The 17,597-nt window shown below is 39.4% G+C and overlaps 1 protein-coding gene across 2 annotated transcripts; it reads left to right on the top strand.

The window, feature by feature from the left end:
- On the top strand, positions 1-15,536 carry LOC113024152 (potassium channel subfamily K member 2-like). 2 transcript variants are annotated; one of them, XM_026170932.1, is made up of 9 exons: positions 1-441; positions 3,699-3,805; positions 3,932-4,044; positions 5,129-5,219; positions 6,086-6,203; positions 6,767-6,927; positions 9,124-9,310; positions 9,416-9,555; positions 11,373-15,536. In XM_026170932.1, coding segments are annotated over exons 1-9 (1,254 nt in total). In that variant the 5' UTR covers positions 1-440; the 3' UTR covers positions 11,709-15,536. The 2 variants fall into 2 exon arrangements, with proteins under 2 accessions (XP_026026717.1, XP_026026727.1); XM_026170942.1 differs by lacking the exon at positions 1-441 and having other exon boundaries at positions 3,760-3,805; positions 3,924-4,044.
- Positions 15,537-17,597: the final 2,061 nt, after the last annotated feature.

Raw genomic sequence — 17,597 nt, 5'->3', positions numbered from 1 at the left:
CTAGAAACCTCCCTGGGCAGTAAGCACCTCCCTGTGTCCTGCACATCCACCCCTGTCCTTACTCCACCCCACTCCAACCCCTCCTTTCTCTCGGTGTTATTCCGCCGGTCCAGCGGTGCGCTCAAAAAGCCAGAGCGCAGACAGAGCGCAGTGGATGCTCCAGAGCAGAAACAGCAGCGAGAATAACAAACGACAAAGACACACCGGAGGAAACCCTTTGGAATTGCGCGCGGAGACAGTGAGAGAAAAGTGCAGACTCAACACTATCGTCCCATCAGCGGTAAAAGTAGAACAGCAGAGGGAAAACGGAGCGCCAGTTCGTCCCCCCTCTTCAGCACCGCAGGGAGGAGACACGCAGAAGAGGAAAGATTCCCCCGAACGCAGTGAGAGCCTCGGACGAGGAGAAGAGGAGAGCGGAGGGCATCGGATAGGCAACAAGGAGTAAGTGAATTCACAGTTTGTATGGGAGAAAACTTATCCTGAAACTTCTTCATAACCTCATGAAGTTTGTGAAAAAAAAATGTTACACCAGCATCACCCACACCTCAGATTCACCCCAAATTTCACAAAAACTAACTCGGAGTCCCAAAACTTACGCAAAACTCGGCAGACTGTTCTTAATTATCCACCTACAGTGAGAGGAGAGGCTGAAGTGTGTGTTTATGAGTTCCTATGTGTGACTAAGTCTTGACTCCTTCCTGCACAGCTGCATGCACGTGTTTGCTTTGTTTCACTAAATATTTATTCAGCTAAACTGTCTCAGCTTGCCAGAAAAAAGGCTTTTTGAATTCCTTTTTTATTTCGAAAACTAATCCCGTCAAAGAGAATCCATGATTCATGTGTTCACTGCTAACATTATATTAACAAACCCTACACTGATGATCACAGAGAGGGGGATGGTTTAACTTTTGCCTAAGACACTATCGGAAGGAAGAGGAGTGCTTCTAAGATAAACGGTAGGTCAGCAGTGCACGTGATCAGGATGGACGCTTCTGACCTTTTTATTTTTAATATATTTTATTTTTCTCCTGATACAGTTTTTGTTTATAAATCTATATATAAAGAAAAACATTTAAAAGAATTTGAAAATGTTGCAGTTTTGTCTGATTTCATCTATTTTTGTTGTATTTGTGTGAACTGCAATTATTTGAGGAACTATTAATGAACTTTTCTTAACATTTTTAATATTTCCAGTAGAAAATGTGCCTAAACCAGTCTTGCCTTCTCTTCTCTTCAGCTCCGTGCTCTTTAACCCAGAACATACTTTCCTTGTCAATTATTAGGACTGTTAAGTGTAGTAAAGAACCAAGACAATGAACATTTTAAGTGGATATCACATTTTGTAATGTAGTTTTAGGTCCTGTGTATTAACTGTTATGTTAGATAGGAATAGAGAAAATATATATTATTCATCTGCTTGTTGTCTTATTTTATAAGATTTGTTTTGTAACTACATATCATTTAAGATGAATGTTAAATGTGAGGCGTATTCCATTCTGTGTGGGAAATAATTACATTTACAAATGCCATTGCCCTGGTCACAAAAGAAAAAGGAAAGGAAGCTGCTTTCGGCTGCTCCTTTATTCACAGTGGGTCACTACAGTGTTTGATTTGGCAGAGCTTTTACCCCAGATGCCCTTCCTGACTCAAACCCAGTGGGATTTGTGTCTCCTCCCGGGAGACAAGAAAGCAAAGTTTGGAAAGAAAAAGAATGTATTATCTTTGCAATTACAGCATAATCAATCAGGACTTATTACCCCTTATTTTAGCCATCCATTTATCCATTTTCTTAACTGTTTTCATGGTTGCTTGACCCAGCTGTCACAAGGCAAGAGGCAGAGTACACTCTGGAGAGGTCACATCAGAGTTGTCTTAATTCTTTATGGCATTGATTCAACAAGCTGCTGGAAACACTCCTCGTGTTGGTCCATATTGACATGATAGCGTCTCGAAGGTGCTCTAGTGGATTGAGATCTGGTGACTGTGGAGGGCTTTTGAGTACAGTGTCATGTTCAAGAAACCAGTTTGACATGATTTGAACTCTGGTACGCTATCTTGCTCGAAGCAGCCATTAAAAGATGGCTGTGATCATGAAGGAATATTTTTAGGACATAGTTAAGAACAATACTCGGGTATGCAGTGCCATTTAATCTCTAGGGTTTACACATTATGTGTACCAACTTGTTTAAACAGTTGGTACTAAGGGGCCCAAAGTGTGCCAGGGAAATTTCTCCACACACCATCCCCCCACCACCAGCTTGAATTCATGATACACTGCATGATGGATCCATGTTTTCATCCAAAGGTTGCAGCAGAAATCATTTTCCCAATCATATTAGAACTGTAGCCTCGATTTTCTGTTCTTAGCTGACAGGAGTGATACCTGGTGCAGTCTTCTGCTGCTATAGCCCTTTGGCTTCAAGGTTTGACATGTTGTACATGTTCTTCTGCATACCTTGGTTGCTGTTACATTCTCCTCTGACCTCTGGCATCATATAGGTATTTTTGTCCTGAGAACTGACAATCACTTTTTTCTTTTTTAAACTATTCTCTATAAACCCAAGAGATTGGGAAAATCCCAGTATATCAGCAGCTGAATCAGTCAGACCAGCTCAACAGCTCAGATTTTAAACTTGGCATCCAGTTCAAGACAGTGTTTTTTGGGTTTGGGTCTAAATAACGCCACAGAGAGAGGATATCCCTAATATGGTCCTCCCCAGCACACTGCTCTGGCCATGAGTACAACAGCTGTGAATCATGAAACTCTACTTTGATCGTGGCTCAAGAGTTAGGAGTTCGCCTTGTAATCGGAAGGTTGCCGGTTTGAGCCCCGGCTTGGACAGTCTCGGTCGTTGTGTCCTTGGGCAAGACACTTCACCTACCGCCTACTGGTGTTGGCCAGAAGGGCCAATGGCGCGACATGGCAGCCTTGCTTCTGTCAGTCTTCTGTCAGTCTGGCAGCTGTGGCTACAACTGTAGTTTGCCTCCACCAGTGTGTGAATGGGTGGATGACTGGGTGTGTAAAGCGCTTTGGGGTCCCGAGAGGGGACTAGTAAAAGCGCTGTACAAATACAGGCCATTTACCATTTACTTTAGGAGAGTCCAGGTATAAAAATACTGTAGGGTGGGAAACCATTAGAATAGGTCCCCTTTATAGGAAATTAAAGAAACATGCAAAGTGCATACAAACTACAGCAGAATAAAACAGCTGATACAACAATGGTTTTATGCTAATTCTTTCAGGATTTGCAGAGTGAATTGATTTTACGTACATTTCATAATTTAAAACACTTCTTCTACAAAGGCCTCAGCACCTTTTTTTCCTCTTGCGGTATCTTTAGCAACATTCGCCCTTGCTTTTCTATTGCTCTTTTAGAAAGTCATAGCCTTCATACTCTCACTATATTTGTCTATATTTAAGATGCACATCACTCATCATATGTTAGATTTTATAAAAGCACAGATACGTGTTACACACGCGGGTGTAGCTAAACTCAACTTAAGGGCCCGACTCAGCCCTTTTCCAGTGTTAGCATGTAGCAACCACTTCAAAGTTTTGCTGGTGATTTATTCATAAGGCTTTCTAAAATTAACAAGCTAAATCTGTTGACTGGAGCATGTATGAGCAGAGACAGGCAGGGAGAAAAGTGCATGGGAGGGAAAATAATTGAATGCCATTTTCTCATTTCCCCTGGTAGTGGCAGCTCCAGACTTATTGGACCCTAAATCCGCCACTCACAACACTAAGCCCCGCCTCTCCTTCTCCACAAAGCCAATGACACTGACGCCTCCGGAGGAGAGCGAGGTGAGGACAAATGAGATGTTTCCACAGGATTTTTGTTACACCCTGTGGTGTCATTGTAGTTTATTTTGGGACACCTCTTGCATGCAGGTATGTATATGGTTTGATTAACAAGCTGAAGTGTTGCAGGTGGTTGCCACAGTGATGAAGTGGAAGACGGTGACAGCCATCTTTCTTTTGGTGGTTCTGTACCTGGTGATGGGAGCAGCAGTCTTCAGATCCCTGGAGCAGCCCCATGAGAGGTAAGCAGGTTAAAGAGAGGTAGGCCAGTCATCCATCCATCTATTTAGCTGTCCCACGACTCGCATAACTGCTCCTCTCCAATCTGTGGCAATGAACGCAAAGGTTAAGACCCTACAAATAAGTACGGTGTGCTTGATCTTCTATGAATATTTATTTAAAGTAAAAATATATTAAATGTTATGTTTATTAAAGTCATAAATGTTTAGATGTAAACTTTTAGCTTTATGTATTTTCAGCTCACCACTGGGTACCCTGTAGTGCACTTCCTGAAACAGCCCTAGTTTAATGCAGTCTTCAACACAGATGACTAAAGAATATATACAAGTCTGTGCTAGTACTTTCTGCTCTTGATTGGGAGCATGAAACTGACTGAGTCATTAAAACATGTACAGTTCTACTACACTTAATTTTTGGGCTTCTGTGTTAGTTTCATATCACGTGTTTGGATTTCTGTGTTTTCACTTCCTGTTATATTTTGAAATATCTGTTTGTCATACACTTCCTGCTTCCAGCTTTTGCTCACTTTCCAGCTCTTTATCTCTGTTCAGTCACTTACCTTGGTATCCGTAGCCCAACTTCTTTACTTCCCATTTTCCAGACTGTGCTGTCTTCATAAAAACAACCCTTGTAGACACGCCCTGCTGCTCCTCGTGTTTTGTTGTACTCTTTGTGCCTTTGTGTTCTTACTACTTCTGACCGGATGTGAGTGATCTTTTGCCTATTTTGTTGGATCTTGCTTCTGATCTTCTATCTGCCAGATTTGTTTGCCAGAGTGACTGACCTTCCATGTATGGCCTCAGCCTGGTAATAAAGATTTGATTTTTCCCAGTATCCTGTGCTGTATATTTGGCTGTGAACTCTTCGTTTCCCACAGTTAACAAAGACACGACTGAGATTATTTATTTCACCAAAGTAGGAAAGCCCCCAAATGATTCCCATGAGCAATACAGAAATACTGAGCATATTAGTCCTACTCTAAAATATTTAGGCTGTCATATATATAATTCCATTAGTCTTTGATGTTTATAAACCAAATCAAACTTTGTTCAGTTGACATAATAGTACTTTTCCTCTTTCTAATAGTGAACAGCGTTTGGCCATCCTGTCCCAGAAGCTGCAGTTCCTTTCCAGACACTCCTGTGTCAACCAGAGCCAGCTGGAGGAGCTGGTTAAGGTAAGACTAACCTGACATTAATATTAATGTTAAAACTCATGCATTAAGTAGAGCAGCGTATGTACTGTACCCTACTATGATTCAGCACAGCAGCACTGGTTTCAGCACCATGGACAGCTCCTTTAGCTTTAAAAGGAAGAGCGTCTGAGATACCGAGAGTTTCTGCTCTGTTTCAGACTCTTGCTGTTTGCTTGGTCTTCCAGCTATGGCCCAACAAAATCAGAAATTCTTAAATTCACTCAAGATAATGTATTTTCTTTATCACTTGTAGATATTTGCGTCGTTTACAATGATATTTCATATATTTTCCTTCTTTAATTTGTTACACAGGTAAGCACAAAAACACATTCCTGCACATCTGTAAAGAAAAGTGTCTTATAGTAGGTTTTTAATTTACGGATGTCTGAGAGGAGGATGCTGATGAAACTCTTCAGCATTAGGGACAATCCAACAATGCATGGGACCCTGATTGGTCATTGCAGCACTCACAGTAAGAGGCTGCTTTGACGTGCAGGTTTGAGCGCTACAGGAGATCTTTTCTGCCTGTGGCTTTTAGACTGAATGACTCCTCATTCTGCAGGGATGATGTTTAAATACATTTTAAAGCTGTGCCCACACACAACAACACTTTATCATGTATAATACTCGAATGCCATCCCAGCTTACCAGACAGGAGATCTGCAATATCACCTCTAATTAATTCACCCTGTTATCGCTTACTCCATCTGCTGATGTAAACTGTAAACAATCATATTTATGTTTATATTCATAATCTTATTTTCCCGTATCTTGTATTTTAATAGTCGTACTTTATTTTGTTGCTGTCTGTGACTCTGGCTGTCTTTTTCTTTCTCTCTACCTTTTAGCAAGTTGTGTCCGCCATCCGTTCAGGAGTAAACCCTGCAGGAACAATGACCAACAACAGCAGCCTGTGGGACCTGAGCTCTGCCTTCTTCTTTGCTGGGACTGTCATCACAACCATTGGTAGGAAACACACACATACACTCACACAAAGAGCATCTATGTTCAGACCGAAAGAACCACATTGTATATTTTCCGTTTTTAATTAATTTATGTTTACTTTTGAGTTGACAGTCCTCTAAATATAGCTCTTACAGTTAGCTACATAACAGTGACCTTTCTTTAGTTATTGATTATACATCTGCTTTGTGGATATAATCAAACTAGCACACTTACTTTCCCCATACATTTACTTTGTGCATGCATGTGTATAGATTTCTTAAACTCTCCTCACTTTCAACACAGTGGCCATTTCTACTTGCATGACACTGTAATTCCACCTTAGTTGAGTTATATTAACTCTTTTTTGTAATTAGATAGAATATATTCAAAAATGGAAAAAATTGAAACATGCAGTGTTATAGAAGTGTAATTTAAAAACGCAGCTAATATATTTCACTATCTATCCAGCAGTGTTTCGAGTGTAGTGGTTGGATATCTTCCAAACAAATTCACAAATGCAGTCTTCATGCAGCGAATACCGGGATTCAAATCATCAAATCACTGGTGATGTGTCCTCTTCGCAGGTTTTGGGAACATCTCTCCCCACACCGAAGGCGGGAGAATATTCTGCATTGTCTATGCTTTGTTAGGGATACCGCTGTTTGGCTTCCTTTTGGCCGGTGTAGGAGACCAGCTCGGCACCATATTTGGCAAGGGCATTGACAAAGTGGAGAAGATGTTCGTGGTGAGTGTGGAGCATCAAACACAATCACATTAAACTTTCAAAGCCTGAACCAGAAAATAATTCCCAGAAAATGTAAATATTTTGAAGAGCTTTTACTGAACCTTCTCACAAAACAATAATTCAGTATTAATTTGCATATATGAGTTTGATTTTGTATCATATTCGCAACATCTGGCTCTTCTTTTTTGCAATTTATTGCTTAAAAATGACCTGAAAAAACAGAAAAGTTTTGAACTGTTTCTTTCAAAGACTTCACAGAGTCAGACAAACAGAGCTGGATTGGTAAACTGTTCCAGAGCCTTGGTGCCACAGACTGAAAGGCTCTATCCACCACAGTCCTCACTTTTGTATGAGGGGACAGCTAATAGATTTTAAGCTTGTGAACGAAGACAGTGAACAGCAGTTTGTTTAGGAAGAAGTTGAGATATGCAGTCTGGAGCTTGTCCATTTAGTGCAAGGAATTAGAAAGACTTCAATCCTCTTCAGAGCTGATGTTGCAAGCATCATAACGTTTGCCACGGCATCTCCAGGCCTTTTTTTATGCCTGTCACATATGCTCAGTGTGAACCTGCTGTCATTTCTGAAGAGTCATTTCTCATTTCTAGCAGTGCTTTTCCTGTTCCTGCTCACGCAGTGGAGTAGATAACGGTCCTCCTGCTGGGTTGATGCCATGTCTCCATGTGTTATTTCATTAACGGCCCGTCTTCTGGTATTTTCCTGGTATTTTTGTCTACTCTGTGCTGAGGGACACAGCAAACCTTCTCGCAATGGCTGGACTCTCTGTATAAGATGAATGGGCAGCAGGTTCAGTCTCATCCTACCAGCATTAAAAAAGACACTAACAACACAAGAATAACACTAGAGAAAACTGAATCAGGAATAAAGATAGAGCAAGCACCTGCAAAATCACTCCCTTTTGGGGGGTTTTGTTCTTGTTGTCTCTTAGGAGCATCTTTGTTGCTTCATTTGCACCGAAGGAGATAAATTCACAATGGTTTGTGCCATCCCTCAAGTTTAACTAACTTGTGTTTTTAAGTGTTAAAACACTTACTAAGAAGTTAGGGACAGGGGAATGCAGAAGAAGGCACACACATGAACACAAACAAATCATTTCCTTTATTTTGGAGTCGGTGCTCATTAAAACACCTGATGCTCATCCAAATTAGAAAAAGATCTCTTTGTATTTGTCGTTGCAGGGCACTCATTTTCAAGCTGATTCGTTCATTTATCGTGTTGTCACACTCTTCTCACATGTTGCAAAAAAAGCCTGCAGATCTATTAAGAGAGACAAAGGTGACTCAGCTCGCAGTCACGTCTTCAAAGTTCAAGTAGCTGGTGTGAATAATATGTTTTGTAGTCTTGAAGGAGCAGAAATCTGAAAACAGAAACATACTTTGGAATGATTTCCTCCTCCCGCTGCTCTCAGGGCACCCGAGGGACTGAGTAATGGATATTGTGATTAAGGAAAGAAGACAAAAGTTCATTGTGTAAGTGCCTGTGTGACTATGAAAGCCTGATTGCTCAGTGCAGACTGTGTGAGACTGCAGCATTATCCTCAGTGAATGTCTTTTCTCTTCAGCTGCACCCACGGGACCAATTTATGGAATAATGCCATTACTGCTAACAGCGTCAGGCTAATTTGGCATTTCACTTCAGAGTATTCTGTTTAACAGTCTGTTTTATTATTATTATCAGTCAGTCCTCCACTTTGGTCCCACCTTAAACATCTCAACTCTGCAAACATTAATGCTTACCAGATAATAATCCTTATAATAATCCTTAATGACTTTAGCTGTTTAACCTGAGAGAGAAACACGTTGTCTTTTATTTTATATGAAATATTGTCATTACACAGGTTTCCACAGAATTAACATTTTCGACTGAGTAATACTACAGCTTAATTCTGACTAAATGCAGTTTCACAGGTAGACTGGAGTAATTAGAAGTAACTGGAGCCAGCCTTGTGTACATAGATTAACACAACCTCCACATCAACATCTACTGAGTTCTTTCATTTTTCATCTTTTCCTTTGGTGACACTTTTGTACTTTTATTTGAGTGTGATGTCAAGTGCAGGAATCTAATCCAGTATTATACCTTTGAGATCTGAATACTTAATGTCTGGATTCTCCCTGCCTGCAGACACACAAAGTTTATGTTGAGTATTTGAATGATGTCCTTTTCTTTCCCGTGTAGCATGGGGAGATCAGTCAGACAAAGATCTGGGTCATATCCACGCTGCTGTTCGTGCTGTTTGGCTGCCTGCTGTTTGTGGCCCTCCCGGCAGCCATCTTTAAACACATCGAGGGCTGGTCTGCGCTGGAGTCCCTGTACTTTGTCGTCATCACCTTGACTACTATTGGTTTTGGGGACTTTGTGGCAGGTAAAAAGCACAACCAGTGATTTAATGCTAAGACACAGTTTGGACCTGGTTCTCTGAGTCATGTTGATCCGTCTCGTTAATCTGTGTGTGTGTGTGTGTGTGTAGGTGGGTCAGATATTGAGTACATGGACTACTACAAACCAGTCGTGTGGTTCTGGATTCTGGTTGGGCTGGCCTACTTTGCTGCTATCCTCAGTATGATTGGAGACTGGCTGAAAGTCATCTCCAAGAGAACAAAAGAAGAGGTACGATACCCTCGGTTTCTATTTTCTGCTTCATCTAACTTTTTGCAGCTTGTTTTTGTTCCTTTTATCAGCTTTATGTGTAGCTGTCACCATGTGCCTTTTTCTGTACAATGACACTCATTATTCGAGCTACATTATGCCATATCGCCACTTCAACTTTTGCCCTCTGTTTAACGTTATTTCAGTGATACGACTGTTTTCTAATCCAATCGACTCACTGCCATCAAAACACAAGCACTGGATCTTATTGTGATCATCCCCAGAGGGAAATAGAGATCATTTAGACAATGTGTGATGATGAAGCTTAATATCAAATGACTTTAATACTAAATATAACAGAGATTATCAAAATAAATCCAACCTTGTTTCCAAAAAGGAACTTCTGGACATTTCCAGCCTTTTATTAAAAAACTGTCAGGGTCTCCTTCTGAGTGATACAGCTGTGTTCTTTGTGCTACCTGAATTTTGCTGGTGAGCATGAATAAAGAATTTTTCATACATTTTTACCAGTTATTATCAAAAACATCCTCTGGAGTGTGAAAGTCACATTTTTGTCAAGAGCACAATTACATAATCACATCTTGCAGTCCTGCTGTGATATGCCATCTCACTGGTCTGTAGATGCAGGCGTGTTATTATCATAAGTCACCGCAGATGCAGTTAGACGCACAGACATTATCACTATCTTCAAGAGATTTCATTTTTGGCCAGATGGGGTAGCAGAATGGCTCTGTGGATCTTATTATCCATAAATTGTATGGCTGCAGTGCACACACACACACACGCGCGCACACACACACACACACACACACACACACACACACACACACACACACACACACTGACACAAAGACTGAAGGCAGGACTATTTATACACAGCTGGTATAAATGAGGAATTTGTGCTGACAAATCAAGACAGTCGTGGGGAGAAGTAAAAGCAAGGCTCCAGAGACGACTAACTATCAAAGTAAAACAGGAAATAACCAAAAAGATAACCAGTAAGAGACAAAAAACTAAGAATAACATGATACAGAGAAACTCTTTGGAGGCATCAATAACAAAGTCAAGACAGAAACCCGACCATAATATTGTAACACTAAATTAAAACTCAGTGTTAGCAGAACTAAGATTCACAGTACTAGAATAGTAAACAAGAATCTGGAAATACAACAAAGACGAACATCTGAGCTTTAAACATCAGAATGATCAGAAAACAACAAACATGCACTCACACTTGTAATGAATATAGAATAAACACACAGAAAGAAAGTGAGCTATACTTTACAGTCGAAAAGAGCTATCAAAGAATCACAACAGCAACTCTGTAGTAAATATACATGAAGATGAGTCCTGTTTATATCAGCAACACAAAATACATGCTTGATTATATATTACAGGGGTCTCCAACTCCAGGCCTCGAGGGCTGGTGTCCTGCAGGTTTTAGATGTGTCCTTGGTCCAACACAGCCCATTCAAATGGCTAAATTACCTCCTCAACATGTCCTGAAGTTCTCCAGAGGCCTGGTAACAAACTAATCATGTGACTCAGGTGTGTTGACCCACGGTTATATCTAAAACCTGCAGGACACCGGCCCTCGAGGCCTGGAGTTGGAGACCCCTGATATATTAGATACACCTGAGGATGAGACGGTGATGGTGAAGTATATTTTAAATAGGTGTGCAAATATTACCTTCATTGTTATCAGATAAAAACCACAAAAGTAAACCTGTGAAAGTCTTTTTGTTGCTGGCTTTCATGTGTCTCCTGTCATCCTAATGCATTTCTACTGACCTCTTTATATCTTTGTGTCATTGCAGGTTGGAGAGATCCGGGCGCATGCTGCAGAGTGGACGGCAAATGTCTCTGCAGAGTTCAAAGAAACCCGTCGTCGTGTTAGCATTGAGATCCATGACAAGTTCCAGCGTGCTGCATCAATCAAACGCAAGCTGTCCTCAGAGCTGGGATTTAGCCCGGCTCCCGAGGTCACCCTGCCCAAGCGGGTTGTGTCTGTCAATTTCAACAATGAACGGGACAAAAACGAGAAGGAGGCCGGACTGCACGGATCGACACCTTCGGCCATAAATGGCGCTTTGGTCTTGAACGGACCGGATCTGGAGAGAGGCGAGATCTCAATTATTGAGCACCTCAAGTAGCAGAAGGACTGTCGGCACCTCTCAAGATCCTTCCAAGGTCTCTCTGTTTGTCATAACTGGTGGTACAAGGCATTGCTTGAGAATTCAGAAATCAAAATATTGAAAGTGGCCCCAGCAGAAGACATCTTCAACGTGAAAGAGGAGTCAAAGCCTTGCTTGATAACACTTGCACACATATTCCACTTTACCATCCTCAACCCCAACAATGAAAGAGCGTGAACAACATACAGAACTGTATTTTTTGGTGTTTGTCAACTAAATCTTACAGAAGTTACATTTAAGGACATACTGAAAAGCTAGGAAATCTGGAAATCTGCATCTGTCTGTCTTCATAACTGAAACAACTAAACATATTTGTTTTTGCTTTGTTTTTTTCACTATTGCTCAGTCAGTCTAGAGGCAAGCAGGAGTTAATGAGAGACAGAGGAGTATAATATCCAACAAAGGTCCCTGGCTCGTAATAAACCCAGGACGTAGTTAGTCACTGTGCTGCTGTTATGATAATGACAATCACAGCCTGCTGTTAACAAAGACCATGAACACCATTTAAGAGGCGTATATTTAGAAAAACATACTGGCATTAGAATTGTAAAAGTCAGTCAATCTGATGAGAAGGATGTCTGTAGATTGTAGTAGGGGCCTTCTGTATTTAGAAGTAAATCCCTATGGGAGCATGTTTGTGTAATTTTCTACTATTGTTGTCAAGAGTGAAATATTTGCAGTTTTAATTCTGCACAAAAAGGTACTTAAAAGCATGTACAGCGTATTTTTTAATCCGAAGCTTTAGCTGACTATGTATGTTTTAAAGAGCAGCTCAGGCAGGCATGACTGTGACTATGATCATTCAACTATTACAGTGGAGTCACTGTAATACCAAAAAGCAGTACTGTTACTTGATCAGTGTTATTGATTCCACATGATGTTGTTAAATGTATAAATGTATTTTGCATGTTTAGTTCAGTTCGTTCAGTTTAATAATTACCCACAAGCCATTACTTTTTCCACGATTTTTAATTGCAGTTTTAAAAAAAAAATCGCGATAGCCAGTTATTTGTGGTTCGGTCTTGACTTTTACTGCTAATCTTTATATGATGCTTTCATGTTAATGATGTGTTTTAATAGAGGGCATGCTTTGTACTTACGAAGCTCCTCTCATTTTTAAGGAAAGGGCATAAAAATAATGCAGTGATTTTACAGCAGATGTATTTTTTTCAAAACAAGTGGCTCTATGAAGATTTATCAGACCACTGCAGTGCCTCAAACTCTTCACTTTGCCCACAAGACCAAACACAACACAAAGTGAAGTGAAGAGGACTATCGATTTTGCACCAGTTCAGTGAGTTGCATGGTGATATGTTAAAGACTTTATCTGCAGCAGTAAGCCATTCCAAACTGGTAAACTCCATTTAAGGAACATTGCTACATATGGAGTACAGAGCTCGGTCATTCGCCATCACATTCATCCAGTCTGTCTTCTGTATCAGTAGAATTTGTATCTGTGTTTGGATGTGGAAAATATTCATATGTTATGGTGTACTGTACCAGTTACTTTTCAATGATGCAATGCCCACATAGTTGTAACCGTAAATATATATACGCATAGAGTAAGGTCCAAAAGTATTTGGAGACAGCTTTGTTATTCTGCCTCTGTACATCACCTCTGGATTTTAAATTCAACACTAAAGATGTGATTGAAGTGCAGACTTTAATTTAAGAGGTTTACAAAACTTTTACTCTTTAGGAACTACAGCCATTTTTCTACAGTCTTTTTTAATAGTTGGATGAAAGTCTTTGCAGTCAATGAGTGCCTAAAGTGTAGAACTCATGAACATCTTCAAACACTGTGTTTTTTTTCCTGGAGATGTTCTGCTGTGCCTTTACTGCAACTACCTTCAGTTGCTGATTGTTTGTGGGTCTTTTGTGCATTTCGTTTTGCATTTACTTATTAAAAGCTAAAAGCACCTGCTGCTGGGTTGAGATCAGAGCAGTTGCATTGTCAATAAACACTAGTGATCAGGTTCCACTAGCAGACACTCATGCCAATGCCATAACATCACCTCCCCCGTGTCTGGCAGATGACGTGCTACGCTTCAGACCATGAGCCATTTCTCTCTTTCTCCTTACTTTTATCTTCCTACCTCTTCTCTTTTGTTTAGTTAATCTATTAATCTAAGTCCATTTTGTGGGGTTAGGGAGTCCAATGTGGCTTTCCTATCCTTGCAATCAGTGATTTGCACCTTAAAAGCATCTCTTGAGTTTACACTCTGAAAGTAATATCTACTTGAAAGTTGTTTTTCTTAATCAAAGAAATAATTCTGTCATCATACATGTTAGTTATCTTTTGGTGTTGCTGAGATGGCCAGTGCATGCCTTCTGTACCAGATTGTTGATTTGGCCAGTAGTAAAGTTTTTGCGATCTCTCCGAGAGGTAAATTTTTACCTAACGATGGCAACACTTGGAGTCAAATCCAAATCTTTTATTTTCTGGAGATGTAAAGAAATAATTAAGAAAATTTCCTCACCTGGCCATTAAATAACTGGGTTATCCCATTATTTTTGAACCTCTGAAAATCTTCTAAAAAATTTTGAAACTCCTAAACAGTTAATGTATTTGTTAAACCCCTTGAATTAAAGCTGAAAGTCAGTCAGATGCTGGTTATTTGATTTAAAATCCGCTGTGGTGGTGTACCAAGAAATACATATGGAGCTAACCGTATGCGACACAGTTCCCCCAAATACTGGTGATTCTTTTGTTTTCAATCAGGTAATTGTGTATTTTATTTTATTGTCAAACAACATACATTTTTTTCTGATGACGTATTGGGGTGACAATCCAAAGCTAACATAATTCACAGTGAATGCCTTTTTTTTATACTGCATGTGTCAAAACCTTTCTTGCAGACAACTGTTAGACTGCAAAAAGTGTTAATCATCTTTATTTGTGTGCAAGACATATATTGTGTTTGCAATTTTAAAGATATAATTTAACGTGGATATGTGTGAGCTCTTAAATAGGAAAAGTGGAAATTGTTTTTGAGGCATGAAATATCAAACCATTTGTGTTTACACTGTAGCGATGTAATGGAAGTGAATTTGCCTTGTTGAGGACAAGATGAAGGTTTTGGAGTGAATGTGCACAGTGCTTTTTCCATGTGTGTACACCTGCCATTGAAAATGCACTTTTATGCTGCTGCCTTTGAACTTAACACTGTGCTGCAGGCTTGAGAGCAAACCTATCCATCCGGTCAGAAGGTGGTGACTGTTATTGTGAAGTGGCATTAGTGACAACTGCATGGTTTAACACACGAACTTCTCACTCACAAATAATCCAAGTAAGAGGACTTAATTCTCAGATTGTTGTAACATACAAGAAGAGCATGAAAAACAAAACATACAGATAAACTGGGTTGAAATAATAATCAGACAAATAAGATCGAACAATTAAGTGAGTTTGAATTGAGCTAATAATTGTGACAAGAAAAAGATTATGATTCTGTAACCCAGCCTGCAATTTCTGTATTACCAAAGATAAACTGTGACTGTTAGATAAAAGTGTAATACCAGAATATATTAGATTATATCTGCTACAATAATCTAGCAAAGTACCAATTATTAGATTTTTTTTGGAGTCCTAAGAAGCTTGTATTAATAAATAATATGGATTGTCTTTAGAGATTATGTAAGGACTTTGGTTATACACCCACTGGACATGCTAGTGGAACAGATTAAGAAAATGTTTTGAATTTTCTATAGATGTGTTTTTGTTTCTGTACTAACCTAAAATCTGTGTGGTTAGGTACTAACAGTGAACGGAAGTAGTAATCTGATGTTGCCTCATCTGTTTGCTTTGTCTTTTTTTTGTGTTTTTAAATAAACTAACCTTTACATTGTTTTTATTCAATTCTAGATATGTTCATCTTTTTATGATGATGAATGTATTTTTCTACACTCTGGTGAAATTACTCGACACTAATGAGTCTGGAAGAACACAATGTTATAACAAGAAAATGTCTGTAGAGCTAATCTCGAATGTGACAAAGATTTTTGTATGACATACGAAGTGAAAATATACCGACTTTCAACAATTACTCTGTCCAGTGTGTAATTCAAGGTGCTCAGCTTTTGTAGCCAATTCTGTGAATATATATGTGTACATATATATATATATATTTATTTTCTGCACTATAAGGCGCACTTAATTTTCTCAAACATCGACGGTGTGCCTTATATTCCGGTGCGCCTTATGTATAACTTCAGGTTGTGCTTACTGACCTCGAACCGTTTTTATGCGGTACACGGCGCGCAAAAATCTGTCAAAAAATGTTTTAGTACGACTTTGGTAAGCTACGAAGCCGCACCGCTTTGTGGATTGTCTGAGAATTAAGCAGATGTGGTTAGTTATTTGTCAATTTGATATAATTGAAGCTTGAAAAAACATTTGTTAAATTCTAAGCTACCATTCGCTTTCTTTCCACCAGTTCTCTGGCATCTGACATCACCTACAGCATTACCCTTCATTCATTCAGACAAAACATAGAACAGACCGGTTGCACAGGCAATTTTAAGTGTAAAGAAAAGCCCATGTATCTGATAAGTCAGTCTCATACAATTATGCACCACTGGGGCAACAGAGTCAGTAAGTGCCATGCAGCTGCATGAAAAAGCACAAGCTGAATCTCAAAATGAAGCAACTGTAAAGAGGAAATGTCAGGTGAATCATTCAGTTTAAGTTCGGCATCTGGTTTTTATGTCTGTTTATCTTTCTGCAAATGTGCACATTTTTATGTGCACCAAATAACTGTATACAAGACGTAAAGTAAATGGCGAAATATCTTCATTGTTCTCCCAACACAACCATTCATTTTTTGTATTCAGTCTTATGAAACAGACTGAGTGAAACTTTAAGAAACGTGCACAAGGACAATATTAAGGTTTTTTTTTTCTTTGACTAAGGGGCTGAATTCCTATCGAGCCCCTTATGGGGATTATATGTAACTGTATTATTCAGGATGTTTTTATTTTTAGATTAAATTACAGCATGTCATTAATCTAAACATGTCTAGGTTCATTTCCCAGTGTGGTCCTTAGTGAAATTGAGTTTGACACCCCCGCAGTAGTTGTGTGCACATCATCAGGTAAAAGTAATTTAGAACTGAAAACAGCTGCAGGGTGCAAAGTACATTAAGCCTATGCATTCAAGTTTGTTTGTTTTTTCATACATACAACCTGAATTTGATGCTCAGTGAGTAACCCTTTCTCTACTACACTGTGGACTTTTGGGCAGTTGAACACTGGGAAAGGTCACATCCTGCTCAAAAAGGGTGTAGCTTTATAGGTCAACTTACACATGAAAACACACAAAACAAAACTGTTTATGCTACTGTAAGTTGAAGGAATAATCTGCATTAATCAGCACATTGCATTTAGAAAGACACTGTGCTCGTCAGTTTCCTATACAATATGTCTCTGCAGCTAACACCCTCCCCAAATAAAACCAGACCAAATTCTTCAGAAATCAAAGAAACCGAACTACCCATCCTGCACTATGTAGCAACAAAGAAACCACTAATTAACCATTGCTGTAATTTGCCATATCAAAAAAGAAAATGCATATTCTAAAATTAATTTGTCCCCATCTGTTTAAAAGTAGTTCCTCTGCATGTGTTACATTTGAGAGTAAAAGTTAAATTCTCAAGAAATCAACAAAACCTTGGGTCATTGTTAAATACAACACATATCTACAGAGCACGTAGGTCCAGTGTAAATGTTGTTCTAATTCTTTCGTTGAAGGTGCTTCAAAACATTAAATCTACAGAAGTCCGATGAACCGGAGCATCCACTGGCTTTTATGTTAATTCTGTTCTAATGGTTTCCATTTTTAGCTCTCCT

Source organism: Astatotilapia calliptera, chromosome 1, assembly GCF_900246225.1.
Source record: "Astatotilapia calliptera chromosome 1, fAstCal1.2, whole genome shotgun sequence".
NCBI lineage: Eukaryota > Metazoa > Chordata > Actinopteri > Cichliformes > Cichlidae > Astatotilapia > Astatotilapia calliptera.
This window is presented reverse-complemented; position numbering and strand designations above follow the sequence as displayed.

Bases quoted from the DNA above. Each gene is read 5' to 3' on its own strand.
- LOC113024152 (XM_026170932.1), top strand. The intron at 6,204-6,766 runs GTAGGAAACACA...TCCTCTTCGCAG, and splicing joins GACTGTCATCACAACCATTG to GTTTTGGGAACATCTCTCCC. The intron at 9,556-11,372 runs GTACGATACCCT...GTGTCATTGCAG, and splicing joins CCAAGAGAACAAAAGAAGAG to GTTGGAGAGATCCGGGCGCA.